Here is a 16,152-nt window from a genome sequence, read left to right as displayed (position 1 = left end):
CAATTGCATTACTTGCACACTACATGGAATAGGCCTACACAATACAGATACAAGATAACAAAAATTAAAAAAACAACACTAGAACCAGGCATGTGATATAAATCTAAATAAAACACAAGTTCCAGAATGTGAAGGTGAAACAAAACAAAACAAAAAAAAAACAGTTAACTGCCAAACTGCGTTTCTGAATCACTTAGCCTGTTGGGGGTTAAACTGCAACTAAACCTGAGCTTCGTGCATCTGTTGTCTCGGTTAGATTAACTCAAAGATAAGGAAACAGTTAAAATTTTGACTTCATTCAAGACTTTTTCTCAGGTAAGTGCTTTTGTCCATTTTGTGATTCTCTTGAAGGTATTTTGTTTTTCCTGTGATAGGCTAAGTTACTTGAAAGGTTTAATGAGGCTACTAAGATGACCGAACAATAATGTTATGCTGGCTATGCAAAGTATTCTGCCTGCACAGATTTTGATAGCATGAAAAAGGGGAAAGGCATTTTGACAAGTGTTATACCAGAAACTTAACATTTTAATGCTACCTCTCAATATCTGGTAGACCCTTTGGCCTTTTTCATGCTAGCTTGTTGATGCTAGCTAAACATTTGGCATCACACAATGTGTGGTTAATTTACAGATGAGACAGAAGCTATCAAAATTTGTCACATATCTAACTACTGGATGCACAGTGTTTTATAGAGGTTAAAGTTAGCAAAATAAACTGTGGTAAAAGCAAGAGACAGCTGATAACTGTCAAATGTTTATGTGATGATTTAAAGCAGTTCACCCTGTGACATTGGCAGTTATTATCAGTTAGCTAACTCACCGGTGAAATAAAACCTTCAGAATTGAATGAATATTTTACTTTTTAGTTTTTTACCCTGTTAAATTCATTATTCTTGTATCAGCTAGAAGAAACATTTTGCTGTAGGTGAGATTGCACGTGCTAACTTTACCGTGTAGCATTCGGTGAGCTAGCTCACAATGCTCATAAATCACTTGATGTGCCTTTGGTAGCACTTAAGCTAGCATTGCAGTAGCTGAACACATTTCCCTGCTCACCTTAGCCTCTGTTTTGCTTTTCTGTGTGCAACACATGGCGTGGATAACTTCACATTTCAGTAGGAAACATTGGTACTTTTGTACTCCACTGTGCCACATTTATTTGACAACTTTTACTTACTTTTTTCTGCATTATGAGTCATTTTTGTTGTGATACTTTGAATACAGTTTATTAGTAACACTTATGGACCTTTACTTAAGTGACATATTTAATGCAGGACTTATACTTGTACTGATGTCTTTTTTATTTTGCAGAATGGTTGACTTAGGCAAATTACATGATATATAAATTGATATCATATAAATAATCATTTGTAGCCATGAAGATTACTTTTTGCTGAGGATTTTAGCTATTTTGGAATAATCCACAACCTGTGTTTTTGTGTTGTATGTTTATTTGTGCCTTTGTCATGTCTTTCTCTTAATCTATGTATTTATCTATCCTTCCCTTTTCTTCTTTCATTTTCACCTCCTTGTTAACCCTTCCTTTCTTCGCCTCTTTCTAACTGCTTTCTTTTTGACTTCCTCCAAGGAATCTTTGCTTGAACTTCGTCATGGCTGATTGTGAGGGACAGAGGGAGCAGCAGCGGGAGGAGGCGCTCGCTGTCCCAGAACAGGGTCATGACCCAGTCTGCTCCTCCACAGAGGAGCTGCCCTACCCTACTCTGGCCCCTGTGGTTTGTTTCGGCCTACAACAAACCACAAGACCCCGGAACTGGTGTCTGCAAATGACCTGCAGCCCATATCCTTAATTACTGTTGGAAGTTAGACAAAATACTGTATATACAGCAACAACAACAACAACAATGTATATTTCTGAGTGTATGTTAAGCATTTTTAAAGAATATGATTTTTAAGTTTAGATTAGGTGCTTCTAGTGTGTAATCCTCTATTGTTGATGAGTTATATGAATGAATGAATATGATCTCATGCTATGTATTTTGACCTCAACCTCCTCCTCCACGTGGTTGGATAATGTCTCCAAAATGTTGATCGTGCTCCATTGTGTGTGTCTGAGCATGTACAAGCCCTATGAAGAGAGGACCTCCACCCTAGTGGTTAGTGTAACTCCGACACTCTTATAAGTAGGCACTGGCAGTGAAATGTGCATGCTCTGTGTCACGACCACATAGTTTAAACACGATTGAAAATCATGATTTTCCTGTTTCAGTGTGCATGTTCTCTCTGTGAAAACACATGACCAACCCTGTTTGATCATTTACCTCAGTTTCAGTTATTACAGTGTGATTAGATACCTGTGCTGTTACTGATGTCAGCATGAGTGTTCTTGTTTCTACTGGTTAACTGTACTGTTTTTAATTTGTATGGTATGTCAGGCATTGGAGGTTTCTGTCTTTGCATTCTTTATGGTGGAAATGCTCATAAAGATGGTGGCCCTGGGAGTCTTTGGCCACAAAGGAAGTTACCTTAGCAACAACTGGAACAAGTTTGACGTCTTCATCAGCTCTGGAGGGTTAGTATCCCATAATGCCTTTAATTCATGCCATCAAATCACTCTGTTTTCTCTTGTCTGCAGACAGACAGCAGCAGTCACCTTAGGGAAACAATATATTTGTAATATAATATTCACTTTTAGATTGTGTGTACATTTTGATTTTTGTAAATGAAAGAACATAAAACTCCTCTCCATGTTTCTGTCTGCAACCGTCCCTTCAGGATGTTGGATATTTTTCTGGCCTCTCTTGGCATCCACTGGAAGTTCTCTCAAATAGTGGGGCCAATGCGCCTGATCAGCAGAGTACCATGTAAGTGGACATTTGAGCATTTATAGGACTTGATGAGAAAAGGGATTCTACAGTTATCCATCATTGGTGGACCATTCACTCTTTAGCCCCATGCTAGCAACCTCGAAATTCTTTACCTACAGTGCTGAGGGTTTTCATCCCAGCCATCCGATCAATACAGTGGCAGTTTTACAGTTTTAACAATTTTCTCTTGATTGATTCATCAATGAATCAATTGTTTCAGCTCTAGTTTAGACAAAAATGTGGCTTCAAACAGACCTTTCTCCTGCAAGGACGCAGCACAAACAGTGTGGCGATGGAAAGAGCCTTAGATAGTGAAACTTAAACATTATATATAAGAGCATTTCCACTATCTTTATAATGAACAACCTGGCATTGCCAAAAACAATCTGGACATATACAAGACAATACCAAAAGACAAGAATGCCTGTCATGCATAATGATATCTATCCTACATAATAACGTAATGTCATGCAATTCAGCACCCCTGTCAGAAATCATCATAACTTATTAACTATGGACAGTGTATGCCTGCTGCAGGGAGGATGCTGTAAATTCCAAGCTTAGAAGATCAATAGATTTTATAAGCATTGTGTGTAATCTTTCAACACGTGTGCATATGTACTACAGTATACACTTTTGTGTTTGACAAAGTATTCGTCCAAATCATCCCTGATGGCATCTTTTTGTGTTCATCTGTGAAGCCATGCGACACTTGATGACCATACTCTTAGACTCCATGCCCATGCTTGCAAACGTCCTCATCCTTTGCTTCATTGTCGTCCACGTCTTCGCCGTCATGGGAGTCCAGCTGTGGGCGGGCCAGCTGCGCAACCGCTGCTTCCTGGGAGAGGACATTCCCACGTAAGGAAATTGCTTGGTCTGCTCTTCCTGTGTTTCTCCTTTTTTTTCTGGACTAGTAGTTGCACAACTGAGCAAAGAGGTTTTGGTAGTGAAATCTAAAACTCATAATGTCTATGCAAAATCAGTTCTAGTGTGTTTGAAATGATTTTTCTATCCAGAAAATACAATGTGTCCTTAAGTCCATACTATGTGTCCAAGTATGGTGAAAAATTCCCATTCATCTGCTCACCTGACGACAACAACGGGATGATGCGCTGCCATGACGTGCCGCCTTACCACGAGGATGGGCAAACCTGCTCATTGGCTGCTCCCCACCATGCTTTGATTGCAAATGAGTTAGTTCCTACAGAGGCTGGAGCCAGAGTTAACACCTGTGTCAACTGGAACATGTACTACAATGTGTGTCGCGCCGGGGACCGCAACCCTCACATGGGAGCTACCAACTTCGATAACATCGGCTTCGCCTGGATAGCCATATTCCAGGTATGCAGGATTTTGATATGTGCATCTATCATGGAGTCATAGGTGAGTCTTTCCTTTGGCTGGAGGACCCATCATTACTTTCAATTTGGTTCTGAAATTTTGATTTACTTTACTAAGAACTTATTTAAATGTTACCAAAATGCTACCACATAGTAAAATTTTTATTTGTATCACTTTGTCTCTCTCTGCTCACAGGTTGTCACACTGGAAGGCTGGACGGAGATCATGTCTTACGTTATGGATGCTAATTCCTGTTGGAGTTTTGTGTTTTTCGTACTTGTCACCATTGTAAGTAGCTCCTTGTCTGCAGCAAAAATGGATTTAGATCTAAGTTTTGATTTGGGCTCAACGCTAGAATCAAAGTCTAGAATCAATGCTGCAATTGCTGCAGTTTTTGACCTGACTTGAAGGAGAAAAGGCCACCTGTTGACTGGAGATTTGAGTTTTATGCAATGGCCATTAACACCATATGGGAATAAGACCGGAAGTTCAATACACCATTACATTAAAATCGACCAAGTACCCACATGTTCACATAACAACAACATGCTCTGATTTAGAAAATTAAAAAATAGAAAACAGACATAGCCACAATAAACTTGTGATGTGGCATTAAGTTTTAGGCTGAGAACCAAAGATCTAGTTGAAACACATTGAACACGTTTCCAATGCAGCTCTCATGTACACAGCCTACAGAGCTGTGGTTTAAAAATGCATTGAAATGGAGTTATTAAGACTTGAATTGCAGTTCTGCCAAAACCTTAAAAAAACTCTCTTGTAATTAACCACTAAACTCATTAACACTAAACAATGAGAGCTACTTTTATTGATGCTGTCATTTACTCTCAACACCTTCTAATGTAATAAATGTAGTAATGTATAAAACAAGAACTGCAAAAAAAACCCCCGTCAAGCACAGACATGAAATTTGTGTCCTCCTTGAAACAACCCAACAATGACCACCATCATACTTGAATTCGAAATATGCTCACATTTCTGGTGTAGTTTCTGTAAAGCAGCGTGTTCAAAGCCTTGTTCTTAACAGCCACCCTTTATTTCCCCAACCAGATGGGCTCCTTTATCATGATGAATGTGGGCGCTGTCGTCATCGTCACCCACTTCTCAGAGAATATGATCCTGGATAAAGAAGAGCAGGGTGCTGGGACTGAGGCTATCGCAGAGCTCTGGAGCAGGTTAATCTGCTGGCTGCAGTGGAAGTTTATTAGGTAGCACTGAAAACACGTTTTGTTTGTGGTCACATTTGTAGTTTGCAGTGATAATTGTGTGTACAACCTTGTACGAATATGTCAGATGCATTACTCCTTTGAGTAAACTGTGCAAAATATGTGCAATGATAATATTTAAATGAACCCTTGAGATGTCTCTTGTTCAAAGTGTGGCAGCACTTTATATTAAGGTACAAATATTCACCATTAACTAGTTACTTTATTTGTATACGATCAGCGCAAAACGTTATATCTTGAAAATAGCACCCTGCTCTGCTTTCATTTTGACTGTTGATCGTGTCTTGTTGTTTTAGGAGTAGACATCATAACAGGGTTCACGCTGACCCACACGGCGGCAGCCGCACGAGGACCTGCGAGTTGGTGAGACGAGTCAACCAACAGCAGTATTGCCTCATAACAAGGGGCCACTTAACTGACTCCCCTCTCTTCTTGGACCAGGTCTGGAATCCACTCAGGAGAAAACTGAAGAGGATCGTCAAGGGAGCATTGTTCAATGGAGTGATGATGTTTTTTGCTTTCGTCTGTATTCTCACCATGAGCATAGAGCACCATGGGCAGGTGAGGAACAAAGTGTTGCAGTCTGCTTGGCTTCTCCAGGCTTCTATATGTTTCAGGTGTATAAGGTGAATGATAGACCTGAGCAGCTGAAAGGCTCAAAGCTAAAATGGCTCTGGCTGACTGCTACAAGGACAGTGGTTTGATGCTTATTTTGTATTGATTGCTTGTCTTATCGCTCTTTTCTATCCTTTTTTTGCATTTTCACTTGCTTTCTGTTGCTCCATCTACATCTGTCTCCCCCTCTGTCCCTCCTGGCTCTCTCACTTAAATTCTTTCCGTCTTGTCTTCCCATAGCCAAAGGAGTTGACACATGCGACACACATCATTAACATCATCCTCACCATTGTATTTGTTGTGGAGATGACCTTAAAGTTGCTGGCTCTCTCGTGGACATACTTTAGGGACAGACAAAACATCTTTGACTTTGTCATTGTTATCGTCAGGTAACATGATCCCATGCAGTCTGATTTTTGACCTTTGTTTATTGTTTTGTCCTGTAAAATGTGCCATGATTGAAATTGATATGGTTGATATGGTTATTTGTGGTTTTCAGTTTGTGGGAGGTTACTGCTAACGTCGACGGCAGGTTGTCAGCTCTACGTGCAGTTCGCCTGTTGCGGTTTGTGAGGATGGTTTACTTCCTCACTTACCTGAGGAGACAACTGCTCTTGTTGACGAGGACCATGAAGAAGGCAGTTGTGCTCTGCAGGTTACTGCTGTTTACCATTTTCATTTTCAGGTATGTACACACATGGAATCACGCAGATCCTATTTCCCCATGTGAGACATCTGCAATGTCACAGGAAATCCCAAATGCTGTTCTGTGGTTCTGACTGCTTTTTCTTGTTTCTTTACAGTATACTGGGTATGCAGCTGTTTGGTGGTAAATTCAGCTTCATAACACAGAAGGGAGAGACCATCACTCACAGAAAAAACTTTGACACCCTACTTTCATCCACAGTCACTGTGTTCCAGGTTTGTTCTAGACATCTTAGTCTGTGTATTTGTCAACACATTCGATCATGTCATTTGTGCCTCAATTGCTGCGCTGCTCTCTTTTACTAAATGTGTTGATCCAGATTTTGACTCTTGAGAACTGGAATCTGGTGCTCTACAATGCCATGGCTGCTACCTCTCCATGGGCCGCTCTGTACTTTGTTGCAGTCATTGTTTTTGGGAAACATGTTCTTCTCAATATACTTGTGGGCATAGTGGTCCAGAGCTTCCAGGATGATGTAAGTACCTCTGTCTTAATTTTCTCCAAGAGCTTGATGTTTATTGAATAACACATCCAACATGACTTTAAGTACAGCGCACTTGGGGTTGTGGTTGTGAATCTAGTGAGAGGTCTGTGAGATAGTTTAGATAGTAGTTAGAGTTATGAGGCTGTACTTGCTCAAACATACCCACTTTCCTGCACACGCCTTTGCTCGACCCTATTTCCTGTTGTTCCAGGACCCCTCAGAACCAAACTCAGACTGCTCTCTCTCTCGCAGTGGGCCCAGCAGCCCCACTGCAATTAACTCAGCCCCAGAGGAAGAGTCTGCACCTGCAGACACCAATGAGGACAATGTAAGCTCCTAAGGGTGATAGTTTTCAAAGTCTGGTTTTGGGACTCAGCAGAGGGTTAATGCTGGGTGAAGATTTCACAAGGTTTTACACACGATCATGTGATCATTTAAACCACTCTGGTCTCTTTGCCTCTTTGAAGTGTTTTGTGGGTGCTTTGGATAAAGAGAGGTGAGTGATGTATAACTGTTCATCCCCGCAGACATCTTTGAACTTGAAACAGATAGTGCTCCGCTGGTGCAAAGAGCATGAAGACTGGTCCTTGTACGTGTTGTCTCCACAGAACAGGTGAGTCATACACACACACACACACACACACACACACAGTCTCTTAAATTCTGGCTCCATTTTGATGAATTATTATTTAATTAGTCAGCCACTTCTGATTGGACAATACATGCACACAGGATTATTTTTCTTTCTTTCTTGAATTTCCTTGGTCTTCCTCTTATGTTTAAGTGAGTACAGCTATTTTGATGAAGTGTGTGTTTGTGTTCAGGTTCCGTGTCTGTTGTCAACGCGTGATCTCTCACAAGATGTTTGACCATGGGATTCTGTTCTTCATTCTAATAAACTCTGTCACCATTGCCATGGAGAGACCTGGAATAGACCCTAAAAGCACGGTGAGACTCACATTATTGTGACTTCCAGTTACTGTTACTCTCGAGAGACATACACACCCTCACAGAGTGTCCAGACACACACAAGAGCATAGCACAGTGAATATAGACAACTGCACATGCACACCCACATACTGTACATGTGTGATCTCACAGTGTAATGTGTGATGAGAGATGGAAAATGCAGCATCACCACAGACTGCCTAAATGAGGCTGTCTCGTATTTCATTAAACATATGATTTGTATTGTGAGTTTGAGAACATGCAATACTAAATACAGACACGCAGGTGAAAAATGAATCTCACTCTGCCCTTCAGGAGCGATGGATCCTCATTATAACCAGTTACCTTTGCTCTGCTGTCTTTCTGGTTGAGATGCTTTTTAAGGTAAAGATCGGCTTCATTTTTTAAGGTCTGTGGTTATTGTGAAATGATAGAAATATTAACTGAAATATGGATCAGTCATTTTCTAGCTTCAAGTCAATTTTGTGACTCACATGTTCAGCTGGGTTTTTGAAAGAAGCTATACTGTTTAAGTTTGTACTGATGTATTGCTGCTTTAACACCAGGTTCTCGCTCTTGGTTTGCTGTTTGGGAAGGAGAGCTATTGCCGGTCTGCCTGGAATGTCATGGATGGTTTGCTGGTGACTTTGTCTGTAGTCCACATCCTTGTGTCCCTGGCCAGTACAGGCAACAGTAACATACAGGGCATCCTCAAAGTTTTCCGCCTGCTCCGCACATTTCGTCCACTAAGGTACACACATTTTTTGTATGTGTGTTTGTGTATAGATGTTTGTTTTCTGTCGCTGTAGGTTGACACCAGTCCAGCTGTTTATATACTGCTTGTGTGTAAGCTTTCCACCTTCTTTCATACAGTACCGTTCAAAAGTTTGACTCACCTCTTATGGTTTTCCTCTTTCCTTAATTAATGGTTATTTTTACAGGAATGAAAACAGTATAATTCAGACACCAAGTGTATTATTTAAATATGAAATAGTTTTGGCCTCAAAAGAAGAATAATCCATTTACTCCCCACAGTGGAATACTGTTGTAATCATTGTTTGTTGTTTTCCAGTCCAGAATAGTGTAAGTGACCGTGGATCATTAATGAACCACAACAGTACAATTAGGCCCTAAATATTGAGAAAACCATTTTCTTTCTTTCTGCAGTCTACTCAGGGCTTTGACTGAATAGGTTTAAACTGTGATTTGTCAGTTTATAGCATGTTCAGCTGATATGATCCAATTCCAATAATGCTAACCCTGGACTAACCTTCTCTTTTTATACTAATGTTTTAAAGCATAGTCTTGCTAAAGCAACAGGACTGTTAATTCCAGCTCGTTATAGGCATTATTGTGCACTTGACATTGAAACAGGAACCTCTTTGTATTTAGATCTGCACATATTTTGATGGTAAGCAAATCAATGACTGTTGATCTCTTATATTCAAAGTGTTTTCTCAGAGGATCTAAGATGTGATATTTTTGTATAGCATTTTGTTCTACACTACATTTTTTGCAAACACATCATACAAAATAACAACAACAGTATTTGTAAAGGGGAAATGCTACAACCTACAACTGTGAAAGACCATTTAAAGATATAGAGCAGCCCTCTCAGACATCTGACGATGCCAAATCAAGCTTTTGTGGCAGGTGATTCCAAACTTTTGACTGGTATTGTAGTTTGGTCAGTTTGTGTCTGTCGGTAAATGTGATGGTTCAAATAAACAAGTTTGTGTGTTCCAGGGTGATCAAACGAGTCCCGAAACTGAGGCTGGCTATAGAAACTCTGATTGCTTCGGCTCAACCAATTTGGAACATCATTGTCATCTGCTGCTTCTTCTTCTTTTTCTTTGGTCTCCTTGGTGTACAGGTAATACACACACACACACACACACACACACACACACACACACACACACACACACACACACTAGGGCAATGGCAAAATAACACTGCCAACGCTCTGTCTCTGTCTTTGGCTCACACAAACACTGTAGCTTTTCAAAGGGAAGTTCTTCTCCTGTGTGGGTGAGGACACCAGAAACATCACCAGCAAGACCGAGTGTCTGTCAGCCAACTATCGCTGGGTACGAAAGCAGTACAACTTTGACAGCCTGCCTCAGGTACGGACTAACAAACAGAGGATGAGAGAGGGGGGAAGAGAGGGGTGTAGAATGGAAGAGAAAACATTAGCATCCATGCAAGCACTCAGTAGAAACTAAGAATCAGGAACCAAACAGGTTAGTCATTCTATTGCCATATTGTCTTTAAAAAGCTAAATTTAAATAGATTTTCATTGACTGAATGTTTGTGGATATACTTTTTTGGAAACATATTGTACGTACGTGTTTGGCTCTGTATGTTTGTATGTTAGTTAGCATGAAATCTCAAAAACTGCTTATAAGATTGAAGTAAAATTTGGTGATGAACACTGAGATGTTCCAGATTCCTTGGTTTGGGAAGGATCTTTTAGTTAAGACCACACCCATCCGTGTAAATACATTGTCTGCATTTTTAGGCTTTCAATAGCCTCAACACTGCTCCTACAAATGTCATCTAATCTCCACCCAGTGTCGTAAATTACATACAGTTTACATTATATATTGAAAATTTCCCCCATTTATTTTTTACTTACTTACAATTTACTATTTTTCTATAATTGTTAAGCAAGTTCTTCACTTAAACCACCATGATTCTTTCATAATTTATGCAGTTACAATCAAGTTTACATGTACATATCATCTCTGAATGATCTTGCATTGGATTGCATTTCACCCAATGACAGCATCACAGTAACTTGATGAATGAATTGTGGCCATGAGTCTGACTTTGTTGACATTTTGTACAATTTGTAACCTGGAAAATCTCTCTTGACTTAACAGTTATTTCTATTTTTCCTTTTCAGGCTCTGATGTCCTTGTTTGTTATGTACTCTAAGGATGGCTGGCTAAACATCATGTATGATGGGATGGATGCTGTGGGTGTAGACAAGCAGGTATTCATGCTGGCAGTGTGCCTGATTCATGTTTTTACACTGTTGTGTGCATGGTAAGAGAGCAACGGACGATTCAGACTTCAGATGTTCCCTGTGATTGATTGCACAAGTCAAACAAGTTTCATGGGCCTGCTAATTAATATTCACGCACACATGCACATAACTCCTGTCTGAACGAGCCCCTTGAGTGACTTTCCTGTAAAAGTCACAACCACAATCTGACCAGGGATGACATCTCCATAACACTTCCAATATGAAGTTGAGTGAATGCAGCCACATAAATGGGAGGGCTGCAGCAAGCACAAGTCAGTATGCAGAGAGGGATATCAAATGCACGTGTTCTTTTGCCTTCTGAAGACGTAATGCATTTGTCATTTATTTTTTGTTTGGTATGCAAAAGAAAATAAAATCTGAGGTCTCCTCTCTCCTTTCAGCCTGTGAAGAACTACAATGAGTGGATGGGTCTTTATTTCATCTCCTTCATGATGATGAGCTTCGTGCTCCTCGACACATTTATTGGTGTGATGGTGGAGACCTTCCACCAGTGTCAGCAGGAGCAAAAACAAAATGATACAGAAGTGAGAGAAGTGTCGCAAGACCAGTGCAGGGGTAAGGAGAGTGGTGGTCTATTTTTGTGAGCATTGTTTTTCAGAGCCTAAGAAACAAAAGAGAATGACTCCCTGTGTACATCTGAGTATCTGCATCTGTGTGTGTGTGTGTGTGTGTGTGTGTGTGTGTGTGTGTGTGTGTGTGTGTGTGTGTGTGTGTTCCAGAGCCTGAGCAGGTGCCATATTACACAAACTACTCCCCCATGCGTCGATCTATCCACACTCTGTCCACCAGCAACTTCCTGGACCTCTTCATGACAGTCATAATTTTCATCAGTGTCTTGATGATGGCTTTCGAACATTATAATCAACCTCAGGTAATACACACACACACACACACACACACACACACACACACACACACAAACATTAAATCACTGTCTATAGGAGTTGCACTTAGAAGTGCAGGACTTAGAGATGAATCTGTGTCAACTCTGTGACGGAATGGAATTGAACCTGTGTGTGTGTGTGTGATTGTGTGTGTGTGCATGCATGCATGCATGTATTCAGTACATAGAAAAGCTTGTAGAGTATTCCAACTATGTGTTCACTGCCATCCTGATCATCGAAGTCCTTTTGAAACTTGTGGCGTTTGGTGCATGGAGGTTCATAAAAATCAGGTAAAATGAGTTAGACATTAATTTCCTTATTTGGTTTTGCACATTAAGTATCTAAGATGCATTGACGTTTGCCCGTTTGTGTTTAGTTGGAATCTGCTGGACGTCACTGTCATCTTGGTTTCCGTCATCAGTATCATTTTCAACAAGATGAAAATGGCACACTCAATTCCCCTAAATCCCAGCATTCTGAGAGTCTGTAGAGTACTGAGACTAGCCCAAGGTAAACACACACACACACGCACACACACACTCTGCAAAGTCACATCGAAGGTGTCTTGTGTGTGTTAATACTGATGAACATGTGACAAAGTGTGTGTGCGTGTGTGTGCGCACATGCACAAAGTTATTCATGACAGCTCCTGTATCTCTCATCAGTACTGAAGACCAAAAAAGTTCGAGTTCTGCTCAACACCATTATCAAGACGCTGTCTCAGGTAAACACTGACACTGTGGGCTGTATTTTGTTTTTTGTCGGAATCATTATAAATGTAATGTGAGTATGAATGATTTTGTTTTGCATAACAACAAACATACTGCATTTGTGCTTGAGTTGATGAATAGTCGAATGTGTGCCAACTTTTAAAGTATGCAGACTCTGACCCTGAAGTATTTCTGTCTGTCCTCTATTTGCACACAAGAAACCGCATACTAATAAGGACCATACACCTCAGACAGGGCCTCTTTTTTGGTCTTCAATGGATTATTAATGGAGCATTAATGGTTCTCTGATCATTTTTGACAGTTCTCTGCAACTAAACAGATGGTGGAAGTGAGTTTGCATCAACGATGCAACAGGAAATTAACACAATAAATGGGACAAAAATCCAAAAAGTTAACACCCAATGTGCTTCAGAAAAACAATTTTAATTCTAAATAAAGCTTTGTCTGCAATGGTAGCCTGTCTCAAATAAAGGCTTGTAATTTTAATCTTAGTTGAGGTATGTGGTCAAGAATTAACGGACTCTACATTGTAGTTTTTGTTGTGCAGGAGATCTAACATGCATTTTGATTCTAGGTTGGAAATATCTGTTTCCTCTTCATTTTCTTCTTTTTCATCTATGCTGCGCTGGGAGTGGAGCTCTTTGGAAAGCTTGGTCAGTCACACCCCTAGCAGAACACACACATAACACTTAGGCTTACTGCAAAGGATCATGGTCCCCAGGTTGAGCCCATATTTGCCCACAGTGCTGCCAAGGAAAACAAGAAACCCTTTAGCTAAACATCAAGGTGTCATCTGCCTCAGGAGGCAGCGCCGTGAATACCACAGTCAACCCAGGCATCCTTTAGCTAATGTGACTTGACTTAATCCAGGATTTTATCGGTTTAAACCAGCATGTCCACAGTGCAGAAAAATCTGTATCTGTATGTCTGTGTCTTGTGCCTCTGTGTTGATCAGAATGCAGCGAAGATCACCCGTGTCTGGGTTTACATCGGCACGCCAACTTCAGGCATTTTGGGATGGCCCTGCTCACACTCTACCAAGTGTGCACTGGAGACAACTGGAGCAGCATTATGAAAGTGTGCAGACACTCACAGATACACACAAGCTCTGTGCAAATATTATCCCCTACACCAGTTATGTGACAGATTGATATATCTGACAATCACAAGCACTGAATGCACAACTTTTAGGGTATGATCCTGATTATACCATGACCACTCGGCAACCGAATACCGTTTTGTTAAGTTTAATACCGGTGCATTAATTTTGAACTGACTATAATGTTGTATTTCTACTGTGATTAGTAAACAGGCAAGATTTCAAAGTAAGAAAGATTTTGTAATGTAGCCTCCAGTCTGTGCGACAGTCCCTCTTCCTTTCTGAATCTTGTTCTCTGTCTCTTTAGGACACATTGAGGGAGTGTCGTCCAGGTGACCACAGTTGTTGGAGCTACCTGTCCTGGGCCTCTCCGATCTGCTTCATCAGCTTTGTGGTTTTGGCCCAGTTTGTGCTGGTGAACCTGGTGGTGGCAGTAATCATGCAGGCTCTGGAGGACAGCCGCAAGGTACAGTTACTACAAATGTACAGACCAGCAAAGCACACAAACATACCGCCGCTCTTTGGTAAGAACAACTGTCAAGCTTTGCTTTTCTTCATAATTTCCTACAAAATTTCCTGGAGAGAACTATGTCGTTTGGTGCTAATTATAGGGAAAATAGAGACATTGTCTTTATTTTGCTTAAATGATACATCAAATTGTAACATCAGGATTGTCTGTAGTCATGTTGGGGCTAAAAATTAAACAGTGAGGCATCTTCCAGGGAGCAATGTCAAAATACAGTCACCATGAGGAGTTCACTGAAATACCAATGTGATCGAAGAATATTTTAACTTTTCAGAATAACCCTACTGAACTTTCTCTCTCAGGAGGAGGAAGAAGAACAGGTTGCAAGTCCAGCTGCATCCAGGGGAGAGAGTGGAATCCAGCTGCAACCTTCTGCTGTTTAAAGTAGTGATGTCACCTATGTAAATACGATATGTATATATTTGTAATTTTTGTCCCTTTGATGGTAGTGTGTATCTTAATTATATGATTTCCAATGACTGTCATGATCCCTGCTTGGCATTCCTGTTTTTTTGATTCTCCTTTGTGTTGTCATGTTTGTTTGTTGTCTTTTTTTGTCACGTCCTGTTTTATTTTGAAGGTTCATGTTATGTTTCTTCTTTTGCTTTACTTCCTGTGTTTTCCCGTCTTTGTAATTGTCTGATTTGTTTCACCTGTGTGTCATTAGTTGTCTTCCCCTGTGTATTTAAGCCCATGTCTTCCCCTCAGTCTTTGCCACGTCGTTGTCTGTGAATCCTTGCCTTTGCCTTATGCCTCTAGTGAGTGCGTTTCCTTGTTTTGTCTTTGTTCATGTCCATGCCATGTTCCAAGTAAGGGTTTGTCACTTATATAAGTGTTGTCTATGTTTCCCTGCCGGGCCATCAATCTGAGTGTTTGTCCATCGTCTTTTAGTGTTGTCTGTGCTTATTTGTCATGCCAAGTTTCATGTCAGTGTTTGCCCACAGTTTTCTTGTGTTGTCTATTTGCTTAGTTTTTCCCTGAACCCTTTTCCATGCCTTGAGTTTTGGATTTCTTTTCTACTGGTGGATGTGTGTGGGGTTTTTTTTTTTTTTTTTTTTTTTTTTTTTTTGGATTTTGCTTTGTTTCTCGTTTTTGAACCCAGGCTCTTGTGTGGATTTTGTTAACTCCATAGACTTTGGACTTTTGTTAGATTTGAGTTTTGAGCAGCCTCCCTGTTATTTTATTTTATTTTTTTTGTTATCTTTAGTTAATAAACTCCTTTGAATTACTCCAGTCCTCCCTTGGGTCTACATCTGTGCTCAATCCTTGTTCCCCTGAGACCCTACCTTCCTGACAATGACTTCCCATTGGTATTCTTTTATTGTTTTGTCTGTCTTGTTTCTTTTAGTGCTTATTTAAACTGTTTCTACATGTTGAGATGATTTTGTCTGATTTGAAAGCAGTATAAGAAATGAAAAGACAAAACAATAGACTTAAATGATTGGAAAAAAATGAAATCATCTTACTGCAAAAATTGCTACCTTACCCTATTGTGAATACACCCAACTATTATTTATTAACCTTTTAATTTTTCTTTCAAATTTTGTATTTTTTATTTACTTATTTTATGCATATTACAGTTTTTATTTTAGCCTTCTAACTTGTAAGCTAATCTATTCAAATCCATATGGACAATTCTAGTAAACTTTTGTCATTAAGTCGAGAGACATATGTCTTAAGGCTGTATGCCTTTCA

The 16,152-nt window shown here is 40.1% G+C and overlaps 1 protein-coding gene across 1 annotated transcript; it reads left to right on the top strand.

Moving 5' to 3' along the window:
• Nucleotides 1–1,609: 1,609 nt before the first annotated feature.
• LOC121608469 (voltage-dependent T-type calcium channel subunit alpha-1H-like) lies at nt 1,610–14,840 on the top strand. Its single transcript, XM_041939760.1, has 29 exons — nt 1,610–1,732; nt 2,393–2,584; nt 2,776–2,821; nt 3,526–3,685; nt 3,844–4,168; nt 4,364–4,456; nt 5,237–5,361; nt 5,709–5,973; nt 6,268–6,416; nt 6,527–6,712; nt 6,831–6,948; nt 7,053–7,208; nt 7,429–7,545; nt 7,745–7,830; nt 8,042–8,165; nt 8,481–8,549; nt 8,732–8,916; nt 9,912–10,038; nt 10,166–10,291; nt 11,074–11,163; nt 11,598–11,781; nt 11,937–12,088; nt 12,282–12,391; nt 12,478–12,611; nt 12,767–12,825; nt 13,407–13,485; nt 13,788–13,909; nt 14,239–14,397; nt 14,760–14,840. The coding sequence occupies exons 1-29, from the start codon at nt 1,610–1,612 to the stop codon at nt 14,838–14,840; spliced, it is 3,942 nt and encodes a 1,313-aa protein (XP_041795694.1).
• Nucleotides 14,841–16,152: the final 1,312 nt, after the last annotated feature.

Source organism: Chelmon rostratus, chromosome 1 (genome assembly GCF_017976325.1).
Source record: "Chelmon rostratus isolate fCheRos1 chromosome 1, fCheRos1.pri, whole genome shotgun sequence".
NCBI lineage: Eukaryota > Metazoa > Chordata > Actinopteri > Chaetodontiformes > Chaetodontidae > Chelmon > Chelmon rostratus.
The sequence above is the reverse complement of the archived record's forward strand: the minus strand, read 5'-3'. Positions and strand labels throughout refer to the sequence as shown.